The sequence below is a fragment of the Coregonus lavaretus genome (genome assembly GCF_964263955.1).
Source record: "Coregonus lavaretus genome assembly, chromosome: 21".
NCBI classification, from domain to species: domain Eukaryota; kingdom Metazoa; phylum Chordata; class Actinopteri; order Salmoniformes; family Salmonidae; genus Coregonus; species Coregonus lavaretus.
Window position 1 is genome coordinate 3,774,166 of NC_140008.1, and position 23,649 is coordinate 3,797,814.

The 23,649-nt window shown below is 44.6% G+C and overlaps 1 protein-coding gene across 2 annotated transcripts; it reads left to right on the top strand.

Moving 5' to 3' along the window:
* The first annotated feature begins 656 nt into the window (after positions 1–656).
* LOC311148378 (acyl-CoA Delta-4 desaturase-like) lies at positions 657–15,828 on the top strand. 2 transcript variants are annotated; one of them, XM_084185332.1, is made up of 14 exons: positions 657–878; positions 1,415–1,517; positions 1,864–2,191; positions 2,475–2,585; positions 3,415–3,612; positions 4,031–4,132; positions 9,491–9,616; positions 9,896–9,956; positions 10,142–10,218; positions 12,122–12,219; positions 12,399–12,495; positions 12,732–12,811; positions 13,345–13,470; positions 13,786–15,828. In XM_084185332.1, exons 3-14 carry the CDS (start codon positions 1,946–1,948, stop codon positions 13,835–13,837), a joined length of 1,374 nt encoding a protein of 457 aa, XP_084041458.1. In that variant the 5' UTR covers positions 657–878; positions 1,415–1,517; positions 1,864–1,945; the 3' UTR covers positions 13,838–15,828. The 2 variants fall into 2 exon arrangements, with proteins under 2 accessions (XP_084041458.1, XP_084041459.1); XM_084185333.1 differs by having other exon boundaries at positions 1,881–2,191; positions 13,786–15,182.
* Positions 15,829–23,649: the final 7,821 nt, after the last annotated feature.

Here is a 23,649-nt window from a genome sequence, read left to right on the forward strand (position 1 = left end):
TGCAGTGCCTTAGACCACTGTGCCACTCGGGAGGCCAACTTTGACACCGTTTAATCAGCTTCTTGATATGCCACACCTGTCGGGTGGATGGATTATCTTGACAAAGAAGAAATGCTCACTAACAGGGATATAAACAAATTTGTGCACAAAATTTTAGAGAAATAAGCTTTTTGTGGGTATGGAACATTTCTGGGATATTTTATTTCAATCATGAAACAACACTTTACATGTTGCGTTTATATTGTTATTCATGGTATTGTCTTTCTATGTTATTTAATTAATTTTTAATTTATGTAGTTCTGTAACTGTCTATTAATGTTATGTATTATGTCATGTTTTGTGTGGACCTCATGAAGAGGAGCTGTAGCTGATGGGGATCCTAATAAAATACTGAATACTAAAGCATCAAGGGGGGCTTGTCTTCTTGCAACAGCATCTACCAGTTAACACGCACTATCATGGTGTGTCAAGGGCGGGGCCCTGAGTGCGTCCAAGAGCGTCCTGATTGGTTGGAATAGGTAAGTGATTGACATAGGCAAGTGCTTTGACAGACCTGAATGCCAATAGGATTGAGAGAGCCGGCCTTTTTTTCATAATTCGGAAAAGGCTGTTGTGAACCAATTGCAGATATGGCAGCGGTCTAGTGAAATAACCCCATTGGAGGAGAGACTCGAATGATCGGCATGGAATTGTATAGTGAACGAGTGGGTGAGTGAGCTATAGTGCGTTATGGAAGGAAAGATACGGTTAGTAGCCTACTGATGATTTGATTGGATACATGATGAGACGGGTGATCAGGAAGAGGTGAATGTGTTTTTATGAATAAGAGAAGGAGCGAGGAAAGAAAGAGAGAGAGGATTGCACATCTGGAAATGTTGGTAAGTGCAGCTATTCTATTCATTCAGTATCCACGTCATCATTGTGTAATTGCGTTATATTTTGATAACAATATAGCCTAATTTAATGTAATGTCATGTAGCCTGGGAATTTCTGTAAGGGCTGACACGCCAATGGACTATTCCATTTTATAATGTCTGTCATTATAAAGACATCAAAATGAAACGGTCGTAAAGGTTTGTACTGTGTGTCATATAAAACTCGGCAAACATATGCGGAATGGAAGAGGAGTCCATGGCCAAACAATGGCGCATCTCCGTTTTCTTTATTATTTATTGATGAGAACATTTCAATGCTCTTTGTCTCCATTATAATATAGTGTTACAAATAAACATCGTGCTAAATTGCATCGATGCTCAACAGATTAGAATAGGAACTCCATACAGAATGCTACAGGTATTCGTTATTAGATATTTTGAGCAATTGAGCAACATATTTAATGGCTTCGATGTTCTTAGAATAGAAACTCCACAGCATTATAGGCCATAGACTGGCTAACATTCCTGCGCCTCTACAGGTATTCGTCATTCGATATTTTCAGCAAATCAATTGAGCAACATATTTTGTTGTACAACGCTGTCTGGAAAACATCTCCCTTCCCTCTGGCAGAAGAATCGCAGGTTAGCGTTTTTCGTCATGTATCTTGTTCTGGGGGCAGCTCTGCAAAGTGGTCACTAGCTGGCACAGCCACAAAGTAATAACATCTGATTTTAAACCTAACCTTAAATTAAGACCAAAAAGCAAAATTTTGTTCATGAATGTTTACAATATAGCCAGTTTTCACTTACTTTGAAGCTGGACCATCGAGCAGAAATCGCTCAGTTCTGCCTCCAGGACAAGACTCATACCAATAAACATCAAACTGCAGAAGAATCACACCATTTCACCACGTAGGTGTGGCTTGGCTCAGACAGCATGATCTGATTCCATTCCCTGACTCCCTCCCTGTATCTTGCATTTGACTAGTCCTCAGTGTGCTTCAGTTGGACAGACTCAACAGAGCGCAGCCGACAAAGCGACGGTGTGAGTGGAGCAGAGAGAACCGAGGATGGGGGGCGGAGGCCAGCGGACGGAGTCAGGCGAGCCGGCCAAGGGTGACAGGGGTGGGCTCGGTGGAGGGGGAGGAGGGCGAGGTGGCAGTGCAGTCTACACCTGGGAAGAGGTCCAGAGGCACTCCCACAGAGGCGACCAGTGGTTGGTCATCGACAGGAAGGTCTATAACGTTACCCAGTGGGTGAAGAGACACCCGGGGGGCATCAGGGTCATCAGTCACTTTGCTGGAGAAGATGCCACGGTCAGTAGCCTAACTATGGAAGTTGTTGGTGAAATGTTCTCAAGCTATTCCAATAAGACTGTTGCAAATGTTATAATGTTGTAGGTTTAGAAATGTTTAGTAGTCTGTCACTGTATGACATATTACACAAGATGTTAGTGGATTGTACATTTATGGATCCTAATATCATGATAATCTCTCAACTAATCTCACAGTGAATTAATTGTTATTTATTTTTACTGAGAGGACATTTGTATGTATTTGTCTTAAACAACACAGATTCATCTATATCTCTGATTTCTAGGAAGCATTTTCCGCCTTCCATCCTGATCCTAATTTTGTCCGGAAGTTTCTGAAGCCGTTGCTGATTGGAGCGCTGGCACCCACAGAGCCCAGCCAAGACCAGGGGAAAAATGTGAGGATGCCTATCTTTCTCTCTCCATCTCCCTCTACAGCACCACGCCCATAACATACATCGCTGTAGGCTACATAATGAAACATAGAATGTGAAGCCTAAAGCATCTCTCCATCTGACATAGCACCACGCCCACTCTAACATACTGTAGGTTTAGGAAGGGACCCGGGGACCAATGTGAGGCCAATCTTTCTCTTGCTAATAGGGAATTCCATGCTACTCAGACAGAATGCTGTGCAGAATGGTACTTTCTACGACTGTGGTAAGAGCAGGTGTGATGTGTATGGAGATATTTCAAGACAAGGTTTACCTCCTACAGATGTAGTGTGGCATCTTCAGTCATCTACTATAACTAGGGCACATTATACCAGCCTGTCTATGAGCCCAGATGCCCCGCTGCCCGCTGTCTGTTTACCTATTCAGGAGTCTTACCTCTTATCCTGGTACTCTTCAGCTTTCTGTTACTCCTATTTCCTTCTTCTTCTTCTTCTTCTTCTTCTTCTTCTTCTTCATTATTTACACTATCCTCCTCCTCTCCTGTCCTCCTCCTCTTCTGTCCTCCTCCTCTCCTGTCCTCCTCCTCTCCTCTCCTCCTCCTCTCCTGTCCTCCTCCCTCTCCTGTCCTCCTCCTCTCCTCCACTCCCTCAATTCTCATCTCTCTACCATCATCCACCTTCCTCCTGGTTCATCTTGGCTTTATCACAGTTTGTCTTTCTGCAATTCCTCGCATCCTGTCACCTCGCCTCCTCGAATCAATAACAGTTTAATTGAGAAAGACCCCTTACTTCATACATCTTTATTTATTATTGATCACCTCTACGCCATACAGGCAGCACTGGTGCAGGACTTTCAGGCGTTGCGTGATCATGTGGAGAGAGAGGGACTCCTCCGTGCCCGCCCCCTGTTCTTCAGCCTCTACCTGGGCCACATCCTGCTACTAGAGGCCCTGGCTTTGGGCCTGCTCTGGGTCTGGGGGACCAGCTGGAGCCTCACACTGCTCTGTTCCCTCATGCTGGCCACGTCTCAGGTACCATTACAGTATTATTAGGAAGCAGAAGGAGATATTTGACAGGCAGATTCTAAGGTTAGGTATAGGGATCGAAGGTTAGTGTTAAGGTTAGGGGATTAGGGTTAGGATTAAGGTTAGGGTTGGTGGGGTTAGGGGAAAGGTTAAGGTTAGGATTAAGGTTAGGGTTAGGGGAAAGGATAGGGTTGGTGGGGTTAGGGTAAAGGTTAGGCATAGGGTTAGGGGAAAGGTTAAGGTTAGGATTAAGGATAGGGTTGGTGAGGTTAGGGTAAAGGTTAGGCATAGGGTTAGGGTTAGGGGAAAGGTTAAGGTTAGGATTAAGGATAGGGTTGGTGGGGTTAGGGTAAAGGTTAGGCATAGGGTTACCGAACCACCTTTCAGACACCATTCACACTCTGCATTTCTTTTTCCCTCTCAGTCCCAGGCTGGCTGGCTGCAGCATGACTTCGGCCACCTGTCAGTCTTCAAGAAATCCAGTTGGAATCACATACTGCAAAAGTTTGTCATTGGACATCTAAAGGTAAGCTACTGGACAATGGTTGGACATTTGTCACGAGTGTCAGTGTAATGCGGTGGATCGAAGTCAGGCGCAGGACACAGAACTCATTGAAACGTACTTTACTGAATAAGTAAAGACACCAATACAAAATACCTCCACACAGGCAGGAACAAACCCGCTCACCAAACGACACACGAAACGAAAAACAAACACGCACAAAACACATTGGGAGCCACCGGGTTAAATAGGGAAGGAGTAATCACATAATGGGAAACAGTTGTGTAACAATCAGACAACAGGTGCAACATAGAAAATAGATCGGCAGCAGCTAGTATTCCGGTGACGACAAACGCCGAAGCCTGCCCGAGCAAGGAGGAGGGGCAGCCTCGGCAGAATCCGTGACAGTACCCCGCCCCTGACACGCGGCTCCAGCTGTGCGTCGACACCGGCCTCGAGGACAGCCAGGAGGACGCGGCGCGGGGCGAGTCGGATGACTGCGGTGGAAATCCCTCAACATGGAGGGATCGAGGATGTCCCTCCTAGGGACCCAGCACCATTCCTCCGGACCGTACCCCTCCCACACCACGAGATACTGCAGCCCCCCCACCCGACGCCTCGAATCCACGATGGAACGGACCGAGTACACCGGTGCCCCCTCGATGTCCAGTGGGGGCGGAGGAACCTCCCGTATCTCAGACTCCTGGAGTGGACCAGCTACCATCGGCCTGAGGAGAGACACATCGAACGAGGGGTTAATACGATTATCAGGAGGAAGCGGTAACCTATAACATACCTCGTTCAATCTCCTCAGGACTTTGAATGGCCCCACAAACCGCCGGCCCAGCTTCCGGCAGGGCAGGCGAAGGGGCAGGTTTCGGGTCGAGAGCCAGACCCGGTCCCCTGGGGCATACACTGGAGCCTCACTGCGGTGGCGGTCGGCGCTCGCCTTTTTCTGCCCGATGGCCCGTTGCAGGCGCACATGGGCAGCGTTCCAGGTCTCCTGCGAGCGCCGAAACCATTCATCCACCGCAGGTGCCTCGATCTGGCTCTGATGCCAAGGTGCCAGAACCGGCTGATAACCTAGTACACATTGGAATGGAGTAAGGTTAGTGGAGGAGTGGTGGAGGGAGTTTTGGGCCATCTCTGCCCATGGGAGGAAAACCGACCACTCCCCCCGCTGGTCCTGGCAATACGACCTCAGAAACCTACCCACCTCCTGGTTGACTCTCTCCACCTGCCCGTTGCTTTCGAGGTGAAATCCTGAGGTCAGGCTGACCGAGACTCCCAGACGTTCCATGAACGCCCTCCAGACTCTCGAGGTGAACTTGGAACCCCAATCAGACACTATATCCTCAGGTATCCTATAGTGCCGGAAGACGTGTGTAAATAGGGCCTAAGCAGTCTGTAGGGCCGTAGGGAGACCGGGCAGAGGAATGAGGCAGCAGGACTTAGAAAACCGATCCACAACGACCAGGATCGTGGTGTTCCCTTGTGAGGGGGGAAGATCCGTCACGAAGTCCACCGATAGGTGACCCCACAGTCGTTGTGGAACGGGTAGGGGTTGCAATTTCCCTCTGGGCAGGTGTCTAGGAGCCTTACACTGGGCGCACACCGAGCAGGAGGAAACATAAACCCTCACGTCCTTAGCTAAGGTGGGCCACCAATATTTCTCACTAAGACAATGCACTGTCCGACCGATACCAGGATGACCAGAGGAGGGTGACGTGTGAGCCCAATAGATCAAACGATCGCGGACCTCCAGCGGAACGTACATACGACCCTCTGGATACCGGGGAGGAGTGGGTTCATTACGCAATGCCCGCTCGATGTCAGCGTCCACCTCCCACACCACCGGTGCCACCAGACACGACGCCGGAAGTATGGGAGTGGGCTCCACGGAACTCTCCTCCGTGTCATACAGTCGGGACAGAGCATCTGCCTTAGCGTTCTGGGAACCTGGCCTGTACGAAAGGGTGAAAACAAAACGGGCGAGAAACATGGACTACCTTGCCTGGCGAGGGTTTAATCTCCTCGCCGCCCGGATGTACTCCAGATTGCGGTGGTCAGTCAAAATGAGAAAAGGGTGTTTAGCCCCCTCAAGCCAATGTCTCCACGCTTTCAGGGCTTGGACCACAGCCAACAGCTCCCGGTCCCCCACATCATAGTTGCGCTCCGCCGGGCTGAGCTTCTTCGAAAAGAACGCACAGGGGCGGAGCTTGGGTGGTGTGCCCGAGCGCTGGGAAAGTACAGCACCTATCCCAGCCTCCGACGTGTCCACCTCAATTGTGAAAGCCAAGGAGGGATCCGGATGAGCCAGCACTGGAGCCGAGGTAAACAGGTTTTTCAGATGACTGAACGCCCTGTCCGCCTCAGCTGACCACCGCAGTCGCACCGGTCCCCCCTTCAGCAAGGAGGTAATGGGAGCCGCTACCTGACCAAAGCCCCGGAATAACCTCCGGTAGTAGTTGACAAACCCTAAAAATCGCTGCACCTCCTTCACCGTGGTTGGAGTCACCCAATTACGCATGGCCGAAATGCGGTCACTCTCCATTCTCACCCCAGACGCAGACAGGTGGTGCCCTAGGAAGGAGATGGACTCCTGCAAGAACAGGCATTTCTCCGCCTTGGCATACAGGTCATGTTTCAACAGTCGTCCAAGAACTTTACGCACCAGGGACACATGCTCGGCCCGTGTAGCGGAGTATATGAGAATGTCATCAATATACACCACTACACCCTGTCCGTGCAGATCCCTGAAAATCTCATCGACAAAGGATTGGAAGACTGATGGAGCATTCATCAACCCGTACGGCATGACAAGGTACTCATAGTGTCCTGAGGTAGTACTGAATGCTGTCTTCCACTCATCTCCTTCCCGGATACGCACCAGGTTGTACGCGCTCCTGAGATCCAATTTCGTGAAGAAGCGTGCCCCGTGAAATGACTCTGTCATATAAGCTATCAGAGGTAATGGATAGCTGTACTTGATGGTGATCTGATTAAGACCACGGTAATCAATGCACGGGCGTAACCCACCATCCTTCTTCTTCACGAAAAAGAAACTTGAGGAAACAGGTGAAGTGGAAGGCCGAATGTATCCCTGCCTGAGAGATTCAGAGACATATGTTTCCATAGCCGCCTTCTCCTCCTGTGACAGAGGGTACATGTGACTCCGGGGAAGTGCAGCGCCTACCTGGAGATTTATTGCACAATCCCCCGGACGATGGGGTGGTAATTTAGTCGCCCTCTTTTTACTGAAGGCGAGAGCCAAATCGGCATACTCGGAAGGAATGTGCATGGTGGAGACCTGGTTTGGGACTCTCCACCGTAGTAGCCCCTAAGGAAACCCCTACACATCTCCCTGAGCACAGACTGGACCATCCCTTGACAGCCCTCTGTTGCCAGGAAATAGTGGGGTCATGAGTGGTTAACCAGGGAAGTCCCAACACCACAGGATACGCAGGAGAATCAATCAGATAGAGACTAATCCTCTCCTCATGACCCCCCTGCGTCCTCATTAAGAGTGGTGCGGTAACCTCCCTGATTAGGCCTGACCCTAGCGGGCGACTATCTAATGCGTGGACAGGGAAGGGCACATCAACACGAACAGTGGGAATCCCTAAACTAAGTGAATACTGATGATCAATGAAATTCCCAGCTGCGCCTGGATCTACTAACGCCTTATGCTGGGAATGAGGAGAAAACTCTGGGAAAACAACACAGCTGACCAACAGGGAGCTCTGGGTGAGTTGGGTGATTACTCACCTGAGATGGTCGACCAGTGCTCTGCCTACTGCTTTGACTCCCTGGGGACCCTCCCCAACACCGACCCGCAGTGTGTCCTCTGTGGCCACAGTTGGTGCAAGATACGGCCCCTCTCCTGGTCTCCCTAAGCGCAGCACCTCCGAGCTCCATGGGGGTAGGGTCGGAGGTGCTGGGAGATAGAATGAATGGGCCCTGATCAGAACGTCCGCGGGTCTCCAACAGGTTATCCAGCCTGATGGACATCTCCACCAGTTGGTCCAGGTTGAGGTTGGTATCCCTGCAGGCCAGTTCCCGCCGAACGTCCTCCCTTAGGCTGCAACGATAGTGGTCGATCAGGGCCCTCTCATTCCATCCGGCACTGGCTGCCAGAGTCCTGAACTCCAGCGCAAAATCCTGGGCGCTCCTCCTCTCCTGTCTTAGGTGGAACAGACGCTCGTCCGCCACTCTCCCCTCTGGTGGATGATCGAATACCGCCCGGAAGCGGCGTGTTAAATCCTCGTAGCGGACATATGTAGCGTCAATTCCTCCCCACTCGGCGTTGGCCCACTCGAGCGCCTTCCCCGACAGACAGGAGTTGAGGGCGGACACGCTCTCGTATCCCGAGGGCGCCGGGTGAATGGTTGCCAGGTAGAGCTCTACCTGGAGAAGGAAACCCTGACACCCGGCTGGTGTACCATCATATGCCCTCGGGAGCGAGAGCCGAATCCCACTGGACCCAGGTGGCGAAGGGGTGGACAGTGGTGTGGGAGGTTGAGTGGTTGGAGGAGGTGTAGGAAGGCCACCTCTCTCCCATCGGTCCATAGTATTCACCACCCTCTCCATAGCGGTGCCGAGAGCCTGGATCATGCTCTCCTGTCGTTGAACGCGTTCCTCCATCGATCCGGACTGACTGGCTGTACCTGCTGACTCCATAAATGGTGTGTGTTTCTGTCACGAGTGTCAGTGTAATGCGGTGGATCGAAGTCAGGCGCAGGACACAGAACTCGTTGAAACATACTTTTCCTGATAAGTAAAGAAACCAATACAAAATACCTCCACACAGGGAGGAACAAACCCGCTCACCAAACGACACACGAAACGAAAATCAAACACACACAAAACACATTGGGAGCCACCGGGTGAAATAGGGAAGGAGTAATCACATAATGGGAAACAGGTGTGTAACAATCAGACAACAGGTTGAACATAGAAACATAGAACATAGATCGGCAGCAGCTAGTATTCCGGTGACGACAAACGCCAAAGCCTGCCCGAGCAAGGAGGAGGGGCAGCCTCGGCAGAATCTGTGACAAAATTTGACAATACTGTTTCTTTAGGCTGATCTTCTGCTACTCTTTGGGCCAGTTTCCCGGACACAGCTTAAAGCTAGTCCTGGACTGAAAACCATTCTCAATGGATAATCTCCTTTGAAAGTACATTTTACTCCAGCACTAGGTTTAATCTGTGTTCAGGAAACTGGCCCTTTCACTTTCCGACATTCACAAGAGCAGTGTTACATTTCCAAGGTCACTGCTCTACATTAGCCTTATTTCGTGTAGTGTCCCAACAGTTGGAAGTTACAGTAAGTGTAATTGTGTTTACCAGTGATACGTAACAGTAGCTGTGTGTTTCCAGGGTGCCTCTGCTAACTGGTGGAACCATCGTCACTTCCAGCACCACGCTAAACCCAACGTGTTTAGTAAAGATCCTGATATCAACTCACTGCATGTCTTCGTCCTGGGAGACAAACAGCCTGTAGAGGTAGTTATCACTATAATGGATCTGTGAATGTGATCCCTGCGGGAACTGAACCCGCAACCTTAGTGCTTTATGACCCATCTGACTCCATGTTATATTTGAATAATAATGTAAGAATTAATGTAATAATATGAATGTAATATTCAAATATCCATGTAATAGTTAATTAAATTAATGTAATATTCATGAAATAACCATGTAACGGTTTGGCTCTGTAGTGTTGAAACGGTATTAGTGCTTTTGTGTAAGATCCATCTGACTCCTTGTCTCTGTCTATTGCAGTATGGTATAAAGAAGTTGAAGTACATGCCTTACCATCACCAACACAAGTACTTCTTCCTCAGTAAGTTTCATGAATTTCTGTATAGCATCACATCAATTATAGCATCACATCAACTTCCATTGAACACATAAAATCAATAGATAGACGGCTGATGCATGTATGTATGTATGTATGTATGTATGTATGTATGTATGTATGTATGTATGTATGTAATACCTATGTAGTATTTTCCTTCTGTCTCTCAGTTGGACCTCCACTACTTATTCCAGTGTATTTCCACATCCAGATATTGCGGGCCATGTTTTTACGACGGGACTGGGTGGTGAGATTTCATACCAACTAAACGTATACTTAATCCTCTTCATTCCTACAGTGGGGAGAACAAGTATTTGATACACTGCCGATTTTGCAGGTTTTCCTACTTACAAAGCATGTAGAGGTCTGTCATTTTTATCATAGGTACACTTCAACTGTGAGAGACGGAATCTAAAACAAAAATCCAGAAAATCACATTGTATGATTTTTAAGTAATTAATTTGCATTTTATTGCATGACATAAGTATTTGATACATCAGAAAAGCAGAACTTAATATTTGGTAAAGAAACCTTTGTTTGCAATTACAGAGATCATACGTTTCCTGTAGATCTTGACCAGGTTTGCACACACTGCAGCAGGGATTTTGGCCCACTCCTCCATACAGACCTTCTCCAGATCCTTCAGGTTTCGGGGCTGTCGCTGGGCAATACGGACTTTCAACTCCCCCCAAAGATGTTCTATTGGGTTCAGGTCTGGAGACTGGCTAGGCCACTCCAGGACCTTGAGATGCTTCTTACGGAGCCACTCCTTAGTTGCCCTGGCTGTGTGTTTCGGGTCGTTGTCATGCTGGAAGACCCAGCCACGACCCATCTTCAATGCTCTTACTGAGGGAAGGAGGTTGATGGCCAAGATCTCACGATACATGGCCCCATCCATCCTCCCCTCAATACGGTGCAGTCGTCCTGTCCCCTTTGCAGAAAAGCATCCCCAAAGAATGATGTTTCCACCTCCATGCTTCACGGTTGGGATGGTGTTCTTGGGGTTGTACTCATCCTTCTTCTTCCTCCAAACACGGCGAGTGGAGTTTAGACCAAAAAGCTCTATTTTTGTCTCATCAGACCACATGACCTTTTCCCATTCCTCCTCTGGATCATCCAGATGGTCATTGGCAAACTTCAGACGGGCCTGGACATGCGCTGGCTTGAGCAGGGGGACCTTGCATGCGCTGCAGGATTTTAATCCATGACGGCGTAGTGTGTTACTAATGGTTTTCTTTGAGACTGTGGTCCCAGCTCTCTTCAGGTCATTGACCAGGTCCTGCCATGTAGTTCTGGGCTGATCCCTCACCTTCCTCATGATCATTGATGCCCCACGAGGTGAGATCTTGCATGGAGCCCCAGACCGAGGGTGATTGACCGTCATCTTGAACTTCTTCCATTTTCTAATAATTGTGCCAACAGTTGTTGCCTTCTCACCAAGCTGCTTGCCTATTGTCCTGTAGCCCATCCCAGCCTTGTGCAGGTCTACAATTTTATCCCTGATGTCCTTACACAGCTCTCTGGTCTTGGCCATTGTGGAGAGGTTGGAGTCTGTTTGATTGAGTGTGTGGACAGGTGTCTTTTATACAGGTAATGAGTTCAAACAGGTGCAGTTAATACAGGTAATGAGTGGAGAACAGGAGGGCTTCTTAAAGAAAAACTAACAGGTCTGTGAGAGCCGGAATTCTTACTGGTTGGTAGGTGATCAAATACTTATGTCATGCAATAAAATGCAAATTAATTACTTAAAAATCATACAATGTGATTTTCTGGATTTTTGTTTTAGATTCCGTCTCTCACAGTTGAAGTGTACCTATGATAAAAATTACAGACCTCTACATGCTTTGTAAGTAGGAAAACCTGCAAAATCGGCAGTGTATCAAATACTTGTTCTCCCCACTGTATGTGGAACATAAAGCTTCCACGAGAGAGAGACACCTGTAATGATATGATTACGCTAACACCTGGGGGCACTAAATGCTTGTTCATTGCTCACTAAAGCTAGCAAGCATAATATTGCACCACCAACAACACACTGACTGTACCGTCAGAGATGACTAACTTCATAATCACAGTGATAATTGTTGCTTTGGTAGGATCCCAGATGTGATAATGTCTGTCCATAATACCAATCTTTGTCTCCTGTGAAGGATCTGGCGTGGTCGATGACTTTCTACCTCCGCTTCTTCTGCTGTTACTACCCCTTCTTTGGTCTCTTTGGCTCAGTAGCCTTGATCAGCTTCGTCAGGTAAAGTATGAACTGAGAGGGAGCTGAAAGATTCGTTCATTCATTCGCTGGTTCGCTAACTCACTCACTGATTCATTCATTAATTGTATTCAAACTATCTACAGTATAGAAAACAACAATGATGTGCTTGATGTAAGAATTGAACATAATATTGTGGCTGAATATTGTACTGTATATAGGTTTTTGGAAAGCCACTGGTTTGTTTGGGTGACCCAGATGAGTCATCTTCCTATGGAGATGGATCACGAGAGACGCCAGGACTGGCTCACCATGCAGGTAACGTGTCATTAATATTCACAAAGCGTCTTGGAGAAGGAGTGCTGATCTAGGAATAGGTCCCCCCTGTCCTTACAATCCTATTCATCATTATCTTAAAAGGCTAAACTGATCCTAGATCAGCACTTCTACTCTTGACGCTTTGTGAATACAGGTCCTGGTGTGTTTTCTGGGGCTGTGCTATCCGTAGTTCTCCAGTAGAGGGTGCTATAATGTGTTTCTGTCTCCTGTCTCAGTTGAGTGCTACTTGCAACATTGAACAGTCACCCTTCAACGACTGGTTCAGTGGACACCTCAACTTTCAGATTGAACACCAGTAAGTGAAACAAATATCACACTTTACTGTTGTCTGTGTCAACAGCATATATTGTATTTATAAGGTCATTGACATAATAAAGTAGGTAATAGTTTAAGCAGTTTGCAGCTTCATTTGATCTTAAATATAACTTAACAGTTGTTTTGTACTAATTACTGTATCTCGTAATAGTGTTTAGATACAATATCGATACAATCCTACTCAGAAACTGAGGTTTCTCTGAGAAACTCTGATAGCGTCTGCTCTCTGTCTCTCCCTCCCTCTCTCTCTGTCTCTCCCTCCCTCTCTCACCTTCCTCCACCCTTCTCCCTCCCTCTCCCTCCCTCTCTCTCTCTCTCTCTCTCTCTCTCTCTCTCTCTCTCTCTCTCTCTCTCTCTCTCTCTCTCTCTCTCTCTCTCTCTCTCTCTCTCTCTCTCTCTCTCTCTCTCTCTCTCTCTCTCTCTCTCTCTCTCTGCCTCTCTCTCTCTCTCTCTGCCTCTCTCTCTCTCTGCCTCTCTCTCTCTCTCCCCCTCACCCCCCCACCTCCCCCTCAGTCTGTTTCCTACCATGCCCCGTCATAACTACCACCTGGTGGCTCCTCTGGTGCGTGCTTTGTGTGAGAAACATGGAGTTCCCTATCAGGTCAAGACCATGCAGCAAGGCCTCACTGATGTTGTCAGGTAAAACAAGTGTTTTAATGAATACTTTTAAGTGCTATCCTCTGGGAATACATTGTACATCATAAGTGGTCCTCTGTAGCTCAGCTGGTAGAGCACGGCGCTTGTAACGCCAAGGCAGTGGGTTCGATCCCCGGGACCACCCATACACAAAAATGTATGCACGCATGACTGTAAGTCGCTTTGGATAAAAGCGTCTGCTAAATGGCATATTATTATTATTATTATTATTATTATTATTATTATAAGGTGATACCTGCTGCTCTCAGGCTCCTCTGTGATTTACCTGGTTTGTTATCCACCTCTGTTCCTCCCCAGGTCACTGAAGAAGTCAGGCGATCTGTGGCTGGATGCATATCTTCATAAATAAATCCCTTCCTGACTCTGGAGGGGATTTAATCCATCGCAGATGAATGACCTGCGAACAGAGAGATTGAAAAGGACATTTCCTAGACGTTTTTGTCGATAATGATCGCTGCAAACATTGTTGTGATGTAATTGTTTTAATCCTTGACAGAAGTTAACGGGATTCATAGCAGCAATCCAGGGTTTATATACATCATTGGTAGGTGCCAGGCATTTCACAAAACAAAACAAAACATTTATTGACTTATATTTCCAGCCTTATCCACTGGGTTTGATGCAGGCAGAAAATCCTAGGAAATGCACTGTAATTGACACAAGTGGTCTCCAATCAATCATTCAATGTCTGGTTGTGCATTCGTTTTTTTTTTGGGGGGGGGGGTCGCCTAAACCAGGGGAGGGGCAGCATATGAATCTTAATTAAACAAAGACTATTATTTAGCAGGGAATACTATTTGTAGATCAGTGATTTTACACCTCATTTTTACTTGAACTGACCCTCTCCAACAGACTCAATCCCTGATCATCGGAGGTTATTAAAGTTGGGCAATTAGTACAGTTAAAGGGGAGAGAATATGAATCCAACTAGAAAATATAAAACATTTAAATTCACAATATCGCTTGAAAGATGAGCCACAACAACATATTCTGCAAAACCTGCAATTTAACATTATAAATGGAAAGACAGGATAGACAGGACAGGATAGACAGCCATCTGAAAAAAACAGAAGAATTATTCTACCTTGGAAGGTTGTGGATATAGTGAAACAGCCTCATCCTTACATAACAAGACATCAATCAACAACAATATTTCACAATGTATTCGTTGTCTGTTAACATATGGGTATGATAGGCATTTTTATATCAGTTATATGTAGAGGGTGAAATATAGACTATTTTCAGAACATAAATGGCTCGCCTATTTTCATTCACTACAGAAATAACCCAACTTCTCAATCTCTGTTAAGACCGCAGTATTTGGGGTGATACGCTTCTCCGCCTCCACAAAACGCATGTAAAAGCGTAGCTACTCAGAATGATATTCTGACACTTGAATAGTTCACTGCCTGTAAATACACTATCAGCCGGAACAACATTAACATCTTCACCCAGCGCTCCTACAAAATGTGTGTCACTGGATTTGTCCTTTATTATGGAGATGCTTTCTCATTGTTTTACCAGACTGCGCCTCCGTCTTTACATGTGTGTTAATGAATTCGCGCAATTTGGGATTGTCAACTTTTTCGAGAGGGATGTTGGCGCTTGCAAAAGCCATATCCTCAGCATTGACGTTTTTATATGTATTTAATGAATATGGCTAGTTTGTTCGGAAATTGGCAAAATTTTCGTAGATAACATGCCTCTTATTCCTATATAATGTTGATAACAGACAATGAATAAGTTAAATATTTATGTTTTATGTCCTTGGGCTAATAATTAGGTGATAATGTATTTAAAATACGCTAATAATTAGGTGCATTAGGCTATAGCGTAGGCTGCTGATGAAAATAATTGTCGGCAAACGTTTCACTTGAAGTCAATCCACATGGTTGGGAATTCATTTTGGACTAATTGGATAATTATGTTTGATGATCGTGGTTACAATTTAATACACACACGTGAGAAGGTATCGGCCACTTGTGGTCGGATGATCGAAATGCAGGGAAGAAAAACAACATTTACATTTACGTCATTTAGCAGACGCTCTTATCCAGAGCAACACCAACTGAAGAGCAACCAAAACGCCCTAATCATTGGTGCCACCCTGACTTGACATATTTTAACATATATATTTTCATGTATATTTAAATAAATGTGTTTAAGCCTTATATTACATATATTTAAATATATGCACATATTACAAAATTTGCCGTTTTTGATATATTTCTACATACATGTGTATATATATTTAAATATATGGAAATACATTTTGATAGCATGCTGTGGTAGCTAGTAAAATAAATGCCCAAATATATTTCATAAATATATGTTGCCATGTATTTTAATGGATGGAAATGTTTTGCTTTTGACCTTAATACAGTAGCCTGGGGTACATTTAAAATTCAATGCAGAAAACTACAAAGTTCAGCAGTAAATCACAATAGCCTGCTGTGGTTTACTTTGAAAAGTATGATTGAATGAAGAGTGCTTTCAACAATCTTTTTTTTTTTTTTTTTCTCAAATAACTTAGTCCATTGTTGAGTTATTACATGGGAGTCAATGCATCTGAAACAATATAATGTATGTAAATGACCTCTGTTCCCTTTTAACATCTGTATTGAAAATGATGTCTTTGAACATCAAATTGATACTTACGATGTAGAGTCCTTCACCTCCAGTGTCCATTTTCAGACTCACAGTTACCCTGTGCAGAGACAGAGAGTCAGTGAAACAATTCCACAAAAGATTACGAATAAATTAGGGGTTAATGTTCAACATATTTTAATCAAATCTAATTTTTATTTGTCACATGCTTCGTAAACAACAGTGAAATGCTGACAGGATCTTCCCAACGATGCAGAGAGAGAAAAAAGAAATAATATAATATATATATATATATATATATATATATATATATATATATATAAATAAATAATAGAAAAAGAACACCCTTGAATGAGTAGGTGTGTCCAAACCTTTGACTGGTACTGTATATATATATATATATATATATATATATATATATATACAGTGAGGGAAAAAAGTATTTGATTCCCTGCTGATTTTGTACGTTTGCCCACTGACAAAGACATGATCAGTCTATAATTTTAATGGTAAGTTTATTTAAACAGTGAGAGACAGAATAACAACAACAAAATTCTGAAAAACGGATGTAAAAAATGTTATAAATTGATTTGCATTTTAATGAGGGAAATAAGTATTTGACCCCTCTGCAAAACATGACTTAGTACTTGGTGGCAAAACCCTTGTTGGCAATCACAGAGGTCAGACATTTCTTGTAGTTGGCCACCAGGTTTGCACACATCTCAGGAGGTATTTTGTCCCACTCCTCTTTGCAGATCTTCTCCAAGTCATTAAGGTTTCGAGGCTGACGTTTGGCAACTCGAACCTTCAGCTCCCTCCACAGATTTTCTATGGGATTAAGGTCTGGAGACTGGCTAGGCCACTCCAGGACCTTAATGTGCTTCTTCTTGAGCCACTCCTTTGTTGCCTTGGCCGTGTTTTTTGGGTCATTGTCATGCTGGAATACCCATCCACGACCCATTTTCAATGCCCTGGCTGAGGGAAGGAGGTTCTCACCCAAGATTTGACGATACATGGCCCCGTCCATCATCCATTTGATGCGGTGAAGTTGTCCTGTCCCCTTAGCAGAAAAAAAACACCCCCAAAGCATAATGTTTCCACCTCCATGTTTGACGGTGGGGATGGTGTTCTTGGGGTCATAGGCAGCATTCCTCCTCCTCCAAACGCGGCGAGTTGAGTTGATGCCAAAAAACTCGATTCTGGTCTCATCTGACCACAACACTTTCACCCAGTTCTCCTCTGAATCATTCAGATGTTCATTGGCAAACTTCAGACGTGCATGTATATGTGCTTTCTTGAGCAGGGGGACCTTGCGGGCGCTGCAGGATTTCAGTCCTTCACGGCGTAGTGTGTTACCAATTGTTTTCTTGGTGACTATGGTCCCAGCTGCCTTGAGATCATTGACAAGATCCTCCCGTGTAGTTCTGGGCTGATTCCTCACCGTTCTCATGATCATTGCAACGCCACGAGGTGAGATCTTGCATGGAGCCCCAGGCCGAGGGAGATTGACAGTTATTTTGTGTTTCTTCCATTTGTGAATAATCGCACCAACTGTTGTCACCTTCTCACCAAGCTGCTTGGCGATGGTCTTGTAGCCCATTCCAGTCTTGTGTAGGTCTACAATCTTGTCCCTGACATCCTTGGAGAGCTCTTTGGTCTTGGCCATGGTGGAGAGTTTGGAATCTGATTGATTGATTGCTTCTGTGGACAGGTGTCTTTTATACAGGTAACAAACTGAGATTAGGAGCACTCCCTTTAAGAGTGTGCTCCTAATCTCAGCTCGTTACCTGTATAAAAGACACCTGGGAGCCAGAAATCTTTCTGATTGAGAGGGGGGTCAAATACTTATTTCCTTCATTAAAATGCAAATCAATTTATAACATTTTTGACGTGTTTTTCTGGATTTTTTTGTTGTTATTCTGTCTCTCACTGTTCAAATAAACCTACCATTAAAATTATAGACTGATCATTTCTTTGTCAGTGGGCAAACGTACAAAATCAGCAGGGGATCAAATACTTTTTTCCCTCACTGTATATACATGGGGTACCAGTACCGAGTCTATGTGCAAGGGTAGGAGGTACAGTGGCTTGCGAAAGTATTCACCCCCCTTGGCATTTTTCCTATTTTGTTGCCTTACAACCTGGAATTAAAAATGTTTTTTTGGGGGGGGTTGTATCATTTGATTTACACAACATGCCTACCACTTTGAAGATGCAAAATATTTTTTCTTGTGAAACAAACAAGAAATAAGACAAAAAAAAACAGAAAACTTGAGCGTGCATAACTATTCAATTACAGCTGCTAGTCTCTTGGGGTATGTCTCTATAAGCTTGGCACATCTAGCCACTGGGATTTATGCCCATTCTTCAAGGCAAAACTGCTCCAGCTCCTTCAAGTTGAATGGGTTCCGCTGGTGTACAGCAATCTTTAAGTCATACCACAGATTCTCAATTCGAATGTGGTCTGGGCTTTGACTAGGCGATTCCAAGACATTTAAATGGTTCCCCGTAAACCACTTGAGTGTTGCTTTAGCAGTATGCTTAGGGTCATTGTCCTGCTGGAAGGTGAACCTCCGTCCCAGTCTCAAATCTCTGGAAGGCTGAAACAGGTTTCCCTCAAGAATTTCCCTGAATTTAGTGCCATCCATCATTCCTTAAATTTTGACCAGTCTCCCAGTCCCTGCCAATGAAAAACATCCCCACAGCATGTTGCTGCTACCACCATACTTCACTGTGGGGATGGTGCTCTCGGGGTGATGAGAGGTGTTAGGTTTGCGCATGACATAGCGTTTTCCTTGATGGCCAAAAAGCTCAATTTTAGTCTCATCTGACCAGAGTACCTTCTTCCATATGTTTGGGGAGTCTCCCACATAGCTAACACCAAAAGTGTTTCCTTATTTTTAATATAAGCAATGGTTTTTTTCTGGCCACTCTTCCGTAATGCCCAGCTCTGTGGAATGTAGGGCTTAAAGTGATCCTATGGACAGATACTCCAACTCCGCTGTGGAGCTTTGCAGCTCCTTCAGGGTTATCTTTGGTCTCTTTGTTGCCTCTCTGATTAATGCCCTCCTTGCCTGGTCTGTGAGTTTTGGTGGGCGGCCCTCTCTTGGCAGGTTTGTTGTGGTGCCATATTCTGTCAATTTTTTGGGATGTTCAAAGTTTCTGATATTTTACTGAGATCATGTGAAAGATCATGTGACACTTAGATTGCACACAGATGGACTTTATTTAACTAATTATGTGACTTCTGAAGGTAATTGGTTGCACCAGATCTTATTTAGGGGCTTCATCGCAAAGGGGGTGAATACATATGCACGCACCACTTTTCCATTATTTATTTTTTATAATTTTTTGAAACTATTTTGTTTCTATTTTGTTTATGTCCATTACATGAAATCCAAATAAAAATCCATTGAAATTACAGGTTGTATTGCAACAAAATAGGAAAAACGCCAAGGGGGATGAATACTTTTGCAAGGCACTGTAGATACAATATATAGGCAAAAGTATGTGGACACCCCTTCAAATGAGTGGATTCGGCTATTTCAGCTACACCCGTTCATGACAGGTGCATAAAATCCAGCACACAGCCATGCAATCTCCATAGACAAACATTGGCAGTAGAATGGCCTTACTGAAGAGCTCAGTGACTTTCAATGTGGCACCGTCATAGGATGCCACCTTTCCAACCAGTCAGTTCATCAGATTTCTGCCCTGATAGAGCTTCCCCGGTCAACTGTAAGTGCTGTTATGTTGAAGTGGAAATGTCTAGGACCAACAATGGCTCAGCCGTGAAGTTGTAGGCCACACAAGCTCACAGAACCGGACCGGCGAGTGCTGAAGCGCGTAAAAATTGTCTGTCCTCGGTTGCAACACTCACTGCTGAGTTCCAAACTGCCTCTGGAAGCAATGTCAGCACAAGAACTGTTCGTCAGGAGCTTGATGAAATGTGATTCCATGGCCGAGCAGCCGCACACAAGCCTAAGATCACCATGCGCAATGCCAAGCGTTGGCTGGAGTGGTGTAAAGCTCACCGCCATTGGACTCTGGAGCAGTGCAAACGCATTCTCTGGAGTGATGAATCACGCTTCACTATCTGGCAGTCTGACGGACGAATCTGGGTTTGGCGGGTGGCAGGAGAACGCTACCTGCCCCAATGCATAGTGCCAACTGTAAAGTTTGGTGGAGGAGGAATAATGGTCTGGGGCTGTTTTTCATGGTTCGGTCTAGGCCCCTTAGTTCCAGTGAAGGGAAGTCTTAATGCTACAGCATATTGATATTTAATACATACATGACATTAACTGAACTCTACTCAACTTCAATTTTCATAACAATTCTTACCTTGGTCAGTCACACTGCACGTTTGTGGCAAGCTAAAGGAGCTAGCTAGCTAGCTTGGTGTGTTAGCAAGCTTGATTCACACTCTTGCTTGCAGTTGAAGAAATAATCTTCTTCCTCTGTCACCCAACAGGTTAAAAACACATTTTAATTAAAATGAATGTATAATCAATTAAAATGCCATTATCCAAGAAAAAGCTTTTTTGGCGATGACAGCTGCTCTTCTCCTTCTGAAGAAAATTCAAAATTGTAAGGTCAGTTGGCTGGGGGCGGGGCTCAGGACCATTTCAAATTGTGATGGACATCTCGGGAATCCAAGGATGGACAGTAAATGTATTTACAGATATGTTCTACAGTCAAGTGTCTTTTCGACATAAACAGTATTAGGGATTTATTATTCTCCTAAACTGATAGGATGACTAACTTAGAAAGAATGCAGTCTTGACTGGGCTAATGTAGGCTGTGACACCTGGAAGGCTGTGATTGATGTGAAGAGAAGATAAGGATTGTGTCTTCAAATGCTAGACTATAATAGTTCATTGTGATCTATGAGTCTTCCTTTGACATGGGAATGATGTCTAAGGGAGCTGGCTCTTCTCACTATGATAGGTTGTTATGATAATCTTGTGCCTGGATTAAGTGTGTAACAAATGGCGCCGAGGAGATGAGAGCAACCACTGCATCAACGGATTGGCTGAGATAGTTTAAACCACACTCAAGTCTTTACTCTAATTGGCCAGCAGAGAAGTGGGAAACTTCCTCTGTCAGAGTATTTGGGTATTGTTTCTAGAGCAATGAGTTAGTTGTCTGGAATGTCCTGCGAGGCATATCAGAGAGCCCGTATATACGAAACATCATATTTACCATTGAAGGTTTTTGCATTAATTAAAATAACTAGTATACCTTAGAAGTCGTGTTGACCTCTTTTGTTCCTGATACCAGATTTGAATTGACGCGACTTTGACAATTGGTGACCCCGACGTGATCTGGTAGAAGGGACTTCGCTGGGTAAATGTCCGGCCCATTTGGTCAACTCTTTAATCGAACCGTGTGTTTCACAAACAGCCCGGGCTTCTATAAAGGTAAGCAGATACCTGTTGTTAAATAACCAAAAATCTGCAAATTGGCTTTATCCAAATTAATTTTGTGAAACACCTGTCTGATGTAAGTGAACTAAATTATGAAACTATTATGAGTAGACAAGCACAATATTGTGACATGCAAACCTTTGCTAAATGTGATGTTTAAAAAACCATGGTACCAGAGAGTATTTGTTCTACCGGCAAGGTCCGTAACTACAAGGGTACGGCTAGGTTCGGAGAAAATACTGACATCTATCGGCAAGGTCCGTAACTGCGGAGGGTACGGCTAGGTTCGAAGATACAGGGAATAATTGGCTTAAGTAATTGCTATCGACAAGGTTCGTAACTACGACAGTACGACTAGGTTCGAAGAATTACACCGGCAAGGTCCGTAAATACAAGGATACGGCTAAGGTTCGGGAAATTTTAGATAATACTGGTGACTGGCAAGGTCCGTAACTAAGGGTTGCGGCTAGGTTCAGCACAGTGTTTTGAATAAAATAGAAGAGGCTGTGTGCCCAAATAGATTGTGTGTGGAACATGGGTGTAATTGATGACTGTGTGACATATTTGACTGTATGATAGGATTATGACTGTGTATTGTGAGTGAGGGCGATAACTGTGCACTATTTTTGCTGGGTGATAACTGTATACTACGCTTAACTGTGTACCATTTTTGGCTGTGAATACAAAGAATATTTTAAAACAGTAAATAACGAGAATTACAAATAGGAAATAAGGTTTAAATTGTGCAAACGTTAACAAAAGACACCCATAGGAGGTACTATAGAAAGTTAAACAGTGCGAGTGTTGTCGTATGCATGAAAGTGTGAATGATAAACCTGTATATCTTGATAGAAAACAAATTGGGAATCATAAGACGTCTGTGGCTGTCCAAACGGTATAATTTGGGAATAACTGTTGGATTTGTGGTTGCTTAAACCATATAACCCGTTAAAAACAATTGGGAACATAAAGCTAAAGTGATTAATTGTGTGACTGAATTAAAACGTTTGAACTGATATTTGAAATATAACGTTTGGTGTTTGAAAAAGCATAATACTGCTTTTGAATAGTTGTGTCGAAACAATTCGGTTTAGTATTTGATTTGAGGTTTGATGTTTGACGTAGAATAATACTGGTTTATGTGCTTGGTTTGGGCTATTTGGTTTATTATTTGATTTAACGTTTGATGTTTGACCGTGCAAAATACTGGTTAAACAATTAGAGCGAAATGATTCGGGTTATAAACGTGCACCAACTTTAACTAATTAGGTGGGAATTATTTGATTTAAATAAATAGACTGGAGTACTTTGAGTAACGGCGGAATATTGGAGGCGCGCTGGGACGAGAAGCAGCTCCTCACAGCTCCTCAAAAAGGTAGAGTTGCGAGGGGAGGGGCTGGAGAGAGCGAAAGTGTGGCTTTTGGAGCCATGAAAAGACTGAGAGATGGCTGGGAACGCATGTGGGTATCTGGCGAGAGAGTGTTCTAAACTTGCTCACCGAGCGTAGACGTGCGTTGGGTGAGAAAGTAGAGAATATTTACATGTGCGTTTTTGGTAATTTGGCAGACGCTCTTGTCTAGAGCGATTTATGGGAACAAATTGGGGTTGAGTGCCTTGCTCGAGGGCACATCGGCAGATTTTTCACCTGGTCGGCTCGGGGATTGTAACCGGTGACCTCTCGGTTGTTGGCGCGGCGCTATTGGTCACTAAACTGTCGGCCGCCCCATATGAGTTTAAGATTGTGGCGTTGTTGGATAATATGATGGCGGAATAAACTGACCATAAGTAATGTTGTTTTAGACGTAATGTATAATATAGTACAAAGCAAATAGAGGGTTAAATCGAACTAATTATCATGGTAGAGCTAACATAGTACAGTGAGGGAACTTCATTTTGTGTCAGAGGGTAAGATGAGATCATTAATGGTACTATTAGTGGAAATATATTTATCATTTCAAGGCATGGAGTAACAATCTGCATTTATGAGTGTAAATTCCACGGCTGATGTGTTGATTGAATGGGTACGATGAGTATTTGGTTTGGTAATGTTGAATGGACTATTTGTAGCGAGCGTGTTTAGGGGTTAAATAGAAAAACTAACTTATTCAATAAGGAATTAAAGGGAGAG

Excerpts from the sequence above, each read along its gene's own strand:
- LOC311148378 (XM_084185332.1), top strand. The coding sequence starts at position 1,946 with ATGGGGGGCGGAGGCCAGCGGACGGAGTCAGGCGAGCCGGCCAAGGGT. Across the intron at positions 9,617-9,895 it reads GAGACAAACAGCCTGTAGAG|TATGGTATAAAGAAGTTGAA; the intron begins GTAGTTATCACT and ends TGTCTATTGCAG. Across the intron at positions 13,471-13,785 it reads GGCCTCACTGATGTTGTCAG|GTCACTGAAGAAGTCAGGCG; the intron begins GTAAAACAAGTG and ends GTTCCTCCCCAG.